The 14029-nt window shown below is 34.4% G+C and overlaps 1 protein-coding gene across 3 annotated transcripts in view; it reads left to right on the top strand.

Moving 5' to 3' along the window:
* Positions 1-14029, top strand: part of ANKRD17 (ankyrin repeat domain 17) — a 177630-nt gene that overhangs the window by 101458 nt on the left and 62143 nt on the right. For all 3 annotated transcript variants that reach the window (XM_012464408.2, XM_012464409.3, XM_012464415.2), the window contains exons 7-14: positions 2350-2444; positions 5122-5359; positions 6741-6932; positions 7308-7417; positions 9323-9410; positions 12374-12501; positions 12755-12898; positions 13285-13387. In XM_012464408.2, coding sequence (XP_012319831.1) covers positions 2350-2444; positions 5122-5359; positions 6741-6932; positions 7308-7417; positions 9323-9410; positions 12374-12501; positions 12755-12898; positions 13285-13387 — 1098 coding nt within the window. The remainder of the gene's footprint in view (positions 1-2349; positions 2445-5121; positions 5360-6740; positions 6933-7307; positions 7418-9322; positions 9411-12373; positions 12502-12754; positions 12899-13284; positions 13388-14029) is intronic.

The following is a 14029-nucleotide window of genomic DNA, read 5'->3' as shown; positions in this document are numbered from 1 at the left end:
TTATAATTATTTTATGTAATCTCGTTTTTAAATTCAGAAGTAAAACATAATAGTATATAGTATAAATTAAAGTGTTTACAGTGTTTCAGTTTAATATGTAAATTTTTAAAGTATGGATTTAACATAAATATTGTCACTGAAAAATGAATATTGATCTAATTGTTTTATCAGAAAAGTTATTTTAATATGAACTGTATAATAGCTTTGCATGTTGGTAAGATTTTGCTTGGTATGAAGGGGTACATGGTATTTTAAATGATGTCACTGAACCTGAAAATATTGATAGTACAGAAAATTTAACAATCTAGAACATGGAACATTAATTATCTGCAGAACAAACATCTTTCCAGGCAATTGTCCAGCCTTTGGCATATGTGAGACAGGCCGAACAATTGCCTGGAAAGATGTTTGGTCTGCAGAAAATTAGTGTTCTATGTTCTAGATTGTTAAAACACAGCCACAAGGTGGAACATTTTGACTCCACATGTATGACAGATAAATGGCTATAAATTAAGGTGTTTTACTTTTTACAAAAGTAGATTAAGAAGACTTTTTATTAAGAAAATTTTTTATTAAAAAAAGTCATGCAATTTTGTGTTTGTTTAGCCATTTGATTTTATGTTTTATGCCATCTATCTATATAGCTGTCTGATATTATTTACATTGTAAATTCTTGACCCCTAAGCATCAAGAAAAAGCTTTTGCAAAACCTAGTAAAACATTTAAGGAGGCACTCATTCTCAGTGACTAACCTTTCACATGCGCTTACATGTGAATGCCTCCTTAAATTTTGCACCCTGGGCTTTGATTTCCTTACCCTAGTTCTGGCCCTGGTGTTGTTTTGTTCTATATGAGTAGGCAAGATTGTGTGATGCCCTTTGGAATAATTTCATTTATAAACATGAATCCTTAGATATTGGGATTGACTAAAATTTAAGTTAAATTTGAGAAATATGCTTTATTTATAAAGTGCTTTTGATTATCTGATGTTAATAGATTTTCGGGTAGGGAACACAGCTGCCGTCCCTTACTTCCCTTCCTCAGCCCTGTTTATAATTAGGCAGAGGCTGATCTTCATTGGGAGGAGAGGAATTAAGCCTTGGGGTGGGCTGATTGGGTGGCTCTCTCCCCTTCTCACAATGCTTTTGAACCCAGAACTGGCTGCATTTCACTACTGAGTCCCAGCTGGCCAGAGAGCTTTGAGATGGGGCTGCATGTAACTACTCTCCCCTCTCCCCTTTGCTTGTAGCCCCACCCTGCTATCCAAAAGGGGCATCTGAGGTTGGGGCTTACAGGCTTTAGTTAGAAGCTGGATAGAGAACTGAGCTGGTGGAGAACATTTCTACTACTTCCAGGTATCCATGGACCCCCTTCCCTTCCTCTCTTTCTGGTGAACTTTCCTTGGATGTAGGTTGACAATGAGGAGTTGCGGAAGAGATAGAAGGCAGGTTGAGACTGAGCATTAATGTGGATTTTGGGGAGGGGAGAATGACAGAGAGGAAAAGGGAGGGTAGGTAGTTGGCAAATACAAGATGTGGCAGATACTACACTATGCACCGAAGTAAGTTTTGTTTTAACTGTTTACCTGTGACTTCATTATCTGTCCTTCTCTTACATCCCAGTTGAGTAAGAATTGATTGTTGCTCATTCCAGATAAAGCTGGGAAGAAAAATAAGTAATTTTTTAATTGTTTTTTGCATAGAATCTGAAGTTCTTTTTAAATTATAATGTGTCTTCTTTTTAACCACTTATTATGGTATCTGTATCTGAACTTAAGCATATAGTTTATTTGGAACTGCATAAATGTGTAACATGTGTATATTATAATTAAAAATAAAAATATAAATTAAATGGTATGGTTTGAAGAATGTTTTTATACATACAGTTTCCAGTTTATAGGTAGGTTTTTCCTAAAATGTTTTTGAGTTAGGTATTCGAACTTTCAATACATTTTCTCACAGAAATAACTTGACCGATCATTATTATCTCAGGCTACTAGTTCATGAAAGCTGATTTATTCCATAGCATAAATAAAATAACTATAGCATGCCTGGGCTCTTAAAAGGTTGTAGAGGGAACATTTTGGGTGTTGGATTTTAATGGCATCTTTGTTCACCTCTAGCAGGGATTCTAGTAGCAGCAGTTTCTAGGGCAATAGGGTAAGGGGTTAAACAGCAAGATCACTTGTATAATGTGTGTTTTACAGTTGAGGGTGGCTTCTAGTTGACTTCAATATGCTTATAAATTTAATGCTGTAAGTTAAATATAACTTTTCAAAATATTGTAATTTAAAAAAATATTTTGGAATAATAAAATATTTTCAAGTAATCTTATACACTTTTGGTTTAGGACACTTAGAGATGGTCCGATTTCTTTTGGAAGCAGGCGCGGATCAAGAGCATAAAACGGATGAAATGCACACTGCTTTAATGGAAGCTTGCATGGTAAGATTGGTGAAATACATGAAATAAATTTATATATTAACTAGGGAGAGACAGAGCTAGTATACAATGAATGCCTTTTCCTTGGGTGCTACAATTCTGTTTGTCAGAACCTTACTGAGTCAGTTGTACAACATCAACTTCTATTAAACTTATGTTCTGAAGCTTTACAATGCTATCATTTTCTTAGTCTCACATAATTCTATACTGGTTTTATATACTTGTCACCAAAGTGACTTTTTTAAAGATTGGTTGAGGATACGGAAAAGGAAAATATGGCCAGGCATGGTGGCTTACTATTGTATCTCAGCACTTTGGGAGACCAAGCTGGGAGTATTGGATTAAGAAATTAAAATGGAGGCCAACAGTTCAAGACCAGCCTGGCCAACATAGCAAGACCCCCCTCTGAATTAAAAAAAAAAATTTTAAAAAAAAGGGAAATATAATTCAGAATATGTACATTGTTAATAAATGTAACACATTTCAAACCAATAAATTGACTATACAAAAATTTAAAAGTAGAGCATAATTTGTTACATAATTTCCTCTCTCTCACAGTCTTTTCTGAGCCCTTGATTCTCTTTTGAAGAGCTGTGTTTTAAAGAGTTTGTATTCAAGAATGGTTTATTAACAGTACTCTTAAACCTTTGTATCTTGGTTTATGATTTGTAACATAGAAGTGGGTCAGAATGTTACATAAAAATTTATGAGGAAAACATGCCAATGGTAGAAAAGGCCCCAAAAGTATCTGAAGTTTCTTCTCACCTTCCCTTCAGAGAATAAGGATGTTATTATTGAAAGAATTCTTGAAAAACTTAACATTCTTGATGTTAAATTTTATTACTAGTTTAAAAAATATTAAGTAGCCATTTAAGACTTAAGACTTGAGTTATCTGTTGTTTTCCTTATTGTCGTCTTAGTGTTTGCTTTAGTAAATTATTATTATTATTATTATTTGACAAAGAAAAGTTTAAGCTTTCGAGTTCTTCCTCTGTAAAATGAGGATACTATCTGTCTCTGGAGTTTTGAAGATTAAATGAGATAATGGGTGTAAAGTACATTAATAGTATTAACAGTAACAGTTTTAAAAGTTCCCCATGATAAGGAAATTTAATCATCCTTGCCACCCCCTACTGGGGAAACAGCCTGTGTATAGATTAAGAAATTAAAATGGCTGTAATCCCAGCATTTTTGGAATCTGAGGCAGATGGATCACCTGAGGTCAGTAGTTCAAGACCAGCCTGGGCAACATGGTGAAACCCTGTCTGTACTAAAAATACAAAATTAGCTGGGTGTGGTGGCGCATGCCTGTAATCGCAGCTACTCAGGAGGCTGAGGCAGGAGAATCGCTTGAACCCAGGAGGCGGAGGTTGCAGTGAGCTCAGATCACACCATTGCACTTCAGCCTGGACAACAAGAGCAAAACTCTGTCTCAAAAAAAAAAAAAAAAAAAAGAAATTAAAATGGAAAAATCTGTAGATTTGGCTAACAAGCACTGGGAGTAAACATTATAAATGAAAGATATTAGTAGGAACCAGACATTTGGAAAGCCTGCTATAATACTGAGTTTTTAAATTAGATTTAAAGGAAATGTAGGAGTTGACTATCAAGGGAGAATATTCAGCACTGAAGAAATAGCAAAGTAATCAAACTACTAAGACATTAGATTGTTCTCTACAAATTGAAAAAGAAAAAAAGTAGTAAGATATTAAAATTATGTAATGTGACAAACATGGTGACAAAAATGGGCATGGCATGTTTGAAAGAATGATATGTCTGGGAGATAATATATAGATGGAAAAAAAATTATTGAAGGACCAAAAGAAGAGAAAAGAGGGAAGCAGTGGGAAAGTGACCACTAAAGGAAACAGAATGTAGAATTTTCTTTTCTTTTTTTTATTTTGTAGACAGGGTCTCACTCTGTCCCCAGGCTGAATTGTAGTGGCATGATCGTGGCTCACTGCAGCCTCAACTTCCTGAGCTCAAATAATCCTCCCTCCTCAGCCTCCTGAGTAGCTGGGACAATGTGCACACCACCACACCTGACTAATATTTGTATTTTTTGTAGAAATGGAATCTCGCCATTTAGCCCAGGCTGGTCTCAAACTGGGATTATGGGCGTGAGCCACCACTCTTGGCCCTTTTCTTAATTTCACTGGTACTTGGATGAACAATGTAGAAAGTACTATGTATACATTGGGTTCTTCTAACACAGTGTGTATCCTTCCCCTACTTCTCCAAAAACTGTTGCATTTTTTTATATTTAAACAAAAACTTGCTTACCCTTAAGATTTTTATGAAAATCCTTCTTTCCCTCTCTAAACTTTATCCTTTTAGCATTTAAGTTTGTACCATACAGTGCTGATGTTACCTGTGGTCTCATAATAGTCTCTTGTTTCACATACTTACTTTTTTTTTTTTTCTGATGGTTAATAAGCTTTTTGATTGAAGGTATCATGTTTCTACTTACTTTATATTTTCAATCTCTATTTCCCTCTCTTATGTTAAAAGAATATAGGCAGTGCATAATAAATACTGATTTACTCAACTGTTAAATGTAGATTATTCCTATTTGAGTGGAGATCAGTAAACTTCATTGTATAGTAATTGAGAAGTGTTTGGATTTTTCAAGATGTTTTTAATAGTACTGATTTAATATTTTTGATTGTATTATGATTAGGATGGCCATGTTGAAGTAGCGAGGCTACTTCTTGACAGTGGTGCCCAGGTGAACATGCCTGCCGATTCATTTGAGTCACCATTAACTTTGGCTGCATGTGGTGGGCATGTGGAACTTGCGGCTTTACTTATTGAAAGAGGAGCTAGCCTGGAGGAGGTCAATGATGAAGGTTATACACCATTGATGGAAGCAGCTCGAGAAGGACATGAAGAAATGGTGGCATTACTTCTAGGTCAAGGTAACCATATCTATCAATACACTAAAGGATAAATGTGTAAAACCCAAGAGTAAAATTTTATAAAATTGGATTTTAGTATTTCACCTTTCTAGTAGGGTTGCAATGAGATGTTGTTACACAAACTTAAAGTATTTACTGTGAAAATGGCTCCCATACTGTGTTAAACAAAATCGAAGAAACTTCTTTAATATAGAGCTTTCAGAGACATCATGAGCTATATGTGAATGAAAAACAGAACTGGTGTTGGCGAGGTTTGTGGATTAAATAGGGGAATATAAGAGTCAACATTTCTCAAAGGTAATAGATGAAGAGAATGTATTCCTTTGGAGGTAGAATACCTACCAATAAATATTTAATAGAGCTAATGTTTTATAAAACAGTATGGGAAGCCATGCAGTAAAGACTAACTTGATGAGAGTGCAAGAATGCACACACATTAGAAGCTGTCAAGGGGCTCAGTACATAAACTTCTCTTTTGGGAAAAGTAAAACAATTACTTCACTATGTTAAGATATCTTCTAAGATATCTTCAGTTTAGAAGTAATCTCCCATCTCTGTATTTGTAGCATGATTTTATTTTTCTTTCATTAGTAAGATTTGTCTGGACAAATTTAAGAGGAATGATACTTTAAAAAAAAAACTTTTATTTTTATTTAGAGGTAATGTTAACTAGAATTTTAAAAGCGTAGGTTTTGGAACAGACTTCGTAGATTGAATCACAACTCCACCGCTTGCCAATTTTGTAACTTTAGGCAAGTTTCTAACCTTCTGTGCCTCAGTTTTCTCATCTGTAGGGTTGTTGTGACAGTTAATACATATGTATAAAACTCATAGAACAGTGCTTGTCATATAGTTCCTGTTAAATGTTAGCTGTAGTGATGGTGGTAGTATTGATGACAATAATGTTGTGACCTTGGATAAGTTAATTAACCTCAGTTTCCTTAGCTGTAAAATGAAACTAATAATAATAATACCTAAACAATTTGTAAAATGCTTTGATGTTGCCTGGGAAATAGTAAGAGCTTATTGAATGTTAAGATTTTTATTATCATCATTATCATGAATATCTTTGTTATTTTTGAATCATTATAATGAGGGGATGTAGCTTATTTTTTTGAGTTCTTTTATCACCTGACTTGTACCTTTTGACTGAATAAGCCTGTACTTCAACTGTGATACATCAGATCTGGATGTGGTTTTAACAGTTTTATTTATTTTTATTTTTAACTGCCTTAGGAGTTAGGAGAAAGGCAATTTCTTGTTTAGTATAGTAATATAAATGTTCATTTTTGAGATATAGTTTATTAAGAAACAATCATGTTTTTCATATATCTGGAATAAGTTAATGACTTTCTTTAAATAATTAGAATCTTTATTTTAGGAGCAAATATCAATGCACAGACAGAAGAAACTCAAGAAACTGCCTTGACTCTGGCTTGCTGTGGAGGCTTTCTGGAAGTGGCAGACTTTCTAATTAAGGCAGGAGCGGATATAGAACTAGGGTGTTCTACCCCTTTAATGGAAGCTGCTCAAGAGGGTCATTTGGAGTTAGTTAAATACTTATTAGCTGCAGGTAGGCATTTTTGTATTTGGGAGAAGTTTTTTACATGATTTATTTAAGTAAAAATGTCATAATGCAAATATTTGTATGATGTTATGATACACTAAATGTGTGCGTTTAAAAAAGGTAATATATCCTTGTATGTATTCTGAGCAGTTTACCTTACTGCTCTTTGAAGTATCTGCAGCTTTAATTTCAAGCAGTTTTGTTTGTAATTTTTTTCTTTTTAAAAATGCCTACAGTATTCTCTATTTCTAGAAATGAATAAGGTTTTAATTTGTTTAATTTGGGGAGATAGGACTTATCCAGAAGAAACTTTTATTTCCATCATGTAGGTCTTATGGCTCTTGTATTAAGTCTGTGTATTATTTGTTGACACTACTACAGGAGCTAACGTTCATGCAACAACAGCAACAGGGGATACAGCACTAACATATGCCTGTGAAAATGGTCATACTGATGTAGCAGATGTCTTACTTCAGGCAGGTGCAGATCTGGTAAGCTGTGTTACTTTTTAAATCTTAATACTTAACAATAAGAAATTTTAAATTATGGAGATTCTAGACAAAAGGTATCTCTTTACTTTTAGTTTTATGTTGGCTTTTTTGCCATTCTTTCTTTCACTTAGTCACATTTTTTTCCACATTGTTTAGTATCCATTCTTATTTTCCTTAATAGGGTTGTTCACTGCATTATCCCTTATTTTCCAAAGAAAAAGGAAATTTTTGTGTTACGGATATTAATGCAGATTAATTTTCCCTTAGGTATTAACTATTTTTAGAGGACTTTCTGATTTGGTATAAAAAGGCAAATGTGGCTTAGTGGAACTTTAGTATTGTTTAGGAAATAAATTATGCCTACAATATTCAGAACATTATTAAATAATAAAAGAGTTTAAAACGTAAATACTTAATAAATAATCTTTTCCCTCAAGTACTTTATAATTTCAGAAAATATAATAGGTGACATAACAAGAGATGTGGTAGTGAAAGTGCAGAGTAAAGAAGCTTAGAAAACGTAAAGCAATCATCTGACATATTGTTTTGGGGATGGCTAAAGTTTAGAAAGATAGATATGGTAGTGTTGTGGCTAAAGAGTTATTTCAATTGGAAAAAAATGTTAGTGAAGCCTGAGAGGTAAGGAAGCATAAAGCAACTATGTGTGGGTAGAATAGGTGGTCTTCCAGTCTAGCATGTGGGGGAATAGGAATAAGACATCCAAAGGCTGATTTTAGTTAAAGTATTAGCACCCATATATTTATGGGGCTGAGATTCTAAGATGAATAAGCAACTGTGCTGTTTCCTTCATAGTTTATGACAAATTCACATGCAGACAGCAGTAAGCCCCCCTTCAGTAATTAATTTTATAGACAGTAATTTATAATTTAACCTCTCTTGTCATTTATGAAAAGAGAATGTTGAATTAGATTATTGTTGGGGCCACTTACTGTTAGCACCAAGTCTAACAAGGGAGATATGAGCACACAACTAACTAGAATGTAATGTGTATAATAAGTGCTTCAAACTTGTTAGAGCTTTCTTCCGTGTAAAAACTGTATTTCTAGTGTTTGCCACTGTGGCTCTGAAATATACAGCAGTGTATTTTTTAGTACTTGCTTAGTTGATGACAATTAGAAAAACCTAGGATATGGCTTAAGAGAAAAATCAGAAACTGTTCATCATTTCTTTAAAAATAAAAAAATTTTTAAATGCTGTACAAAAGATACTTTTTCTCAAATCTTTATTTTCTAAGATCTGAAAATTTTACCAGTAGTGTTGTTCTCTGCTATTTAGTAATCACAAGTATGCAGTAGAGTCTCCATCCTTTTGGGACCCAGAAAGCTCTTGTAGCATCTTAGAATTGATGATTTTAGAAATAGTTATTATCATTTTTATATAAGGGAATCTAGAGATAATAGGAAGTCTATAAAGAGATGGTAATGATGCACTTACTGAAATTCAGAGAGGCTGGATGCAGACTCATGAGAGGAAAATAACTTTGAGTGGATAAGGATACTGTTCATTATATTGATTGTTCAGAGTACCATACATGCATAGTCAGGTACCACAATTCATTGTGTAGCCAGAGGAACAAATTACTCAGATGCATTTAGATGAGGGCATCATGATCACACGACTATAAGTTAAGTTTTAAAATTATTTCCAGTGCTCACTTTGGCAGCATATATACTAAAATTATTTCCATAGGACAAGTTTATAATTTGAGATTTTTTTTTAATTTAGAAATGTATTAATTTTTTTTCAAAGCATTATATTTAAATATTTAGATTCAGAAATTAGTCCAGTTATTTTCCTTTTGATTTCTTTGAAAAAGAACACTTGTTCACTGGCAATTAAGTGTCAATTAAGTCTGGGATTTTTTTTGTTTTTTTTTTTAAACAGGAGCACGAATCTGAAGGTGGAAGAACTCCTTTAATGAAAGCTGCAAGAGCTGGTCATGTTTGTACTGTTCAGTTCTTAATTAGTAAAGGTAGGTTTGTATAAAACAGTTGTTTTTTTTCTCAAAAGTATTTACCCCTGCCTTCATTTAGAGATTTAAGGGTAAAGTAGTTGAGGGTGAGAGGTTATCATATGAGGAGGGATGCTGTTGACGTTTAATGAGTAGATAGTTGATAAACATCCTGCAATGCACAGACCATCTTCAGACTACAAATAATTGTCATACCACATAGCACACTTATTGAGAAACACTTGTATAAAGGGAAGGGAAATTTCTCTATGCAAAAACTGAGGATTTAGTAGCACACTCTGCTGTGTTCATGTAATACAGTATTATATTGAAACCTGGAATTTTATGATGTTCTGCCACTAAAAAAATTTGTGGCAAGTAATATTTCTACTATTTCCCTGGTTCTGTGTTTCCTTTCTTATAAAATATAGGGAGTTGGTTATAACTGTAGTACAAAAATATTCACAGTTGAAATGTGACAAAAATAGCAAATTGCATGAGGATTTTCATTCATGATCAGAAATTTTAGTTTGAATACCAAAGACCTTAATGACCAAATAAAATAAAAAGGAGTATGTTATTATTCTCTTTAAATTATTTCTTAAGTGTTTACTATGAAAGTTCTAGTTGAGACAGTTTTTCATTCAGAGTTCATCTTTTTTTTTTTTTTTTTTTTTTGAGACAGAGTTTCACTCTGTCGCCAGGCATTAGGCTGGAGTGCAGTGGCCGATCTCGGCTCATTGCAACCTCTGCCTCCTGGGTTCAAGTAATTCTTCTGCCTCAGCCTCCTGAGTAACTGGGACTACAGGCACACACCACCACACCCAGATAATTTTTTTGTATTTTAGTAGAGATGGGGTTTCACTGTGTTGGCCAGGATGGTCTTGATCTCTTGACCTCGTGATCCGCCCGCCTTGACCTCCCAAAGTGCTGGGATTACAGGCATGAGCCACCACGCCTGGCTTATATTCTTAAGTATAGGAGAGTACAGATTTTACTTTTGATTCTGCATTGATAAAAGAAAGAGGAAGCCAAGTGTGGTGGCTAACCCTCATAATCTCAGCACTTTAGGACCCTGAGTCAGGAGAATCCCTTGAGTCCTGGAGTTCAAGACCAGCCTGGACAACATAGTGAGATTCTGTCTTTACAAAAAATTATAAAATTAGTCAGGCATGGTGGCTTGCACCTGTAGTGCTAGCTAGTTGGGAGGCTGAGGTAGGAGGAGCACTCGGGCTCAGGGGTTCAAGGTTATAGTGAGCTATGATTGTGCCAGTGTACTCCAGCCAGGGTGACCTAGTGAGACCTTGTCTCAAAAAAAAAAAAAAGAAAAAAAAGTATAGGCTTTATACAATTTTCAAAGGCAATAATATACCATTTTCTTCATATAATAATAGTAAAGAAGTCTCGTTTCTAATTGTTTATAGGTAAAGAAAATTTGAAATAATTTACCAGTCAAATTACTTTAAACATTTTGAACATGCACTGCTGATACATATTCATAACAGTATTCTCAAGCATGATGGAATTATATACATAATTGCTGTCCCCTCACTGGTTAATATTAGTGAAGTTGATTCCAGTTTCTATTATTTTATTTCCATTTCCCACGTTAACTACCACAGTAATCCAAATTAGGGATAGAGGTCAGGCACAATGGCTCATGCTTATAATTTTAGCATTTTGGGAGGCCAAGGTGGGAGGATCACTTGAGCCCAAGAGTTTGAAACCAGCTTAGGTAACATGGCGAGACCCCGTCTCTACAAAAACAACAAACAAATAAATTAGGGATAGATTCCTATTCGGGAGTAGGGGTGAATTACCCATTTTCCTTGTCAGGACTACTAATAGAAAAAAAAAAAATGGTACTACTCTAGTACTCCATTTAGTGTTTGTTCTCTACATATTTAACCCATAGAGGGCAGTATAGTTTATTTTTGTTGAGTCATCTTTTCTGCTGAAGAACTTAAAATACAAATAAAACTTCATATTTTACTTTTAATAGTTATTACGTTAGGAGTAATAGGTACTTTTGGTATCTTTTACTGGTACATACTGAAATCTTTTCAAATTATATCATGTTTGTCTGGGATTTATTTACTTTAGAGTAGTTCAAGATGGGAGAGGAGAATGAATGTAGGGTATTTATGAAATGAGACTCCAGTTAGAATGGCGATCATTAAAAAATCTGGAGAAAATAGATGCTGGAGAGGATGTGGAGAAATAGGAACACTTTTACACTGTTGGTGGGAGTGTAAATTAGTTCAACCACTGTGGAAAACAGTGTGGCGATTCCTCAAGGACCTAGAAATAGAAATTCCATTTGACCCAGCAATCCCATTACTGGGCATATATCCAAAGGATTATAAATCGTTCTACTATAAGGACACATGCACACGAATGTTCATTGCAGCACAGTTTACAATAGCAAAGACCTGGAACCAACCCAAATGCCCATCGATGATAGACTGGACAGGAAAAATGTGGCACATAGACACCATGGAATATTATGCAGCCATTAAAAATGAGGAGTTCGCGTCCTTTGTAGGGACATGGATGAACCTGGAAACCATCATTCTCAGCAAACTGACACAAGAATACAAAACCAAACACCACATGTTCTCACTCATAGGAGGGTGTTGAACAAGGAGAACACATGGACACAGGGAGGGGAGCACTATACACGGGGGTCTGTTGCGGGGGAGTGGGGGAGGGATAGCATGGGGAGAAATGCCAGATATGGGTGAGGGGGAGGGAGGCAGCAAATCACACTGCCATGAATGCACCTATGCAACAACTTTGCATGTTTTTCACATGTACCCCAAAACCTAAAATGCAATAAAAAAAAAAAAAGAAATAAGTCCAAAAAAAAAAAAAAAGAGATTGGCCATGTGTTTATAGTCATTAAAACTCGGTAATAGGTATGTGGAGCCTTCTATTCTTCATGATTTTTACTAATATGATTTTTCATCCCTTTTCTGTTTTAGGAGCGAATGTGAATAGAACCACAGCTAATAATGACCATACTGTACTGTCCCTGGCTTGTGCAGGGGGTCATCTGGCAGTGGTGGAACTACTTTTGGCTCATGGGGCAGATCCTACTCACCGTTTGAAAGTATGTAACTCAAATGTTTGTGCAGCATCGTGAATTAATGTTTCTCTTTTGGTCATTATTACAACATATCATGTACAAGCTCCATTCATAACGGCATTCTAAGTGTAAATTTTCTCCTTTTTTACTTGAAGCAGTCTTTACCAAATCCTATGATTTTAATGTGTCTGGGACCTGTTGGCTTTATTTTCCTAAGTGATTCTGTAACTAACTTATTTTTCTTCGCTTTTTTCCCCCTCCGTATTCATTCTTATAGGATGGCTCAACTATGTTGATAGAAGCAGCAAAAGGTGGCCATACAAGTGTTGTTTGCTATCTCTTGGATTATCCTAATAACTTGCTTTCAGCCCCTCCACCAGATGTCACTCAGTTAACTCCCCCATCCCACGATTTAAATAGGGTAAGGTTTTAAAAATTAAAGCATTTTATGTTATGTCTTCTTTATCCTAACTCTTTTACTTATAGTATCTGTTTAAATTAGGCTATTTTTTGTTGTAATATGTAGTTCTCTTTATAAATACGTACTTGATACATTTAATGAACATCTGGTATAATATTCAGATCCTAGATGATATAATTATGCTTTACTTTTTAAAGGTCACAATAACAACTTGAATTCAAAGCCCACACAATTTGGCACCAACATATTTTAAGTAAATATGTCATTGTCTAAGATGGCATATTAAAAATATTTTGAAAAATCTCTGCAATTTATTTTTTATTTACAACATATTACTTAATGGATTGTGTAGGACACTAATAATCACTTAGTGTCCTTTGTCTTAGGCTCCTCGTGTACCGGTTCAAGCACTGCCCATGGTTGTTCCACCTCAGGAGCCTGACAAACCACCTGCCAATGTTGCCACCACTCTTCCCATCAGGAATAAAGGTCAGTTATACTTCTAAAGACTGTTTCTTACTTGGTATCCAGGTAAAAATAAGATTACCAAAAAATAGCCATTTCTACCAACAAGGAATTTTACTAAGTTGGCATTATTAAGTTTTTTTAACCCATGATAAAAGCATGTTACTGGGAGAAAAAATAGTTAATAGCACTAATTTGTGCTATAATTAGAAGCTTTAGCATGAGAAATTCAGATGCTCATCTTTGAGGCAATTCTGATTATCCATGATTTCCTTTAATAACTAGTAATTTTTATTCATGTAAAATGTTAAGCTGGGTATAGTTGAGTGATATTTTTATAAATTATTTACTTAAATCTCTGCAGTGATAAAGGCATAAATTAACAAAGTATATTAAATATTAGAAATTTATTTTAGAATGACTGGCTTAATATAGATTTTATATCTGGGATACCTTTTCTCAACCAATAATTCAGTTACTTCAGATATGCTTGTTTATTTCTCTAGAATTCTGAGGTCCATATTTGACTTGTGGATTTATACCATGCATGTTCTTAAGTAATGTCCCCAAACATTTTATACCTACCAGTTTGAATTAGTTTTTCTTTTTAAAAGTTTTACCTGAAGAAACAATGCAGTTTTTATTTTTCGGTTTTTGGCTACCTAT

This window comes from Aotus nancymaae, unplaced genomic scaffold, assembly GCF_030222135.1.
Source record: "Aotus nancymaae isolate 86718 unplaced genomic scaffold, 86718_ANA_hifiasm-v0.15.2.pri h1tg000006l, whole genome shotgun sequence".
Taxonomy (NCBI): domain Eukaryota; kingdom Metazoa; phylum Chordata; class Mammalia; order Primates; family Aotidae; genus Aotus; species Aotus nancymaae.
The sequence above is the reverse complement of the archived record's forward strand: the minus strand, read 5'-3'. Positions and strand labels throughout refer to the sequence as shown.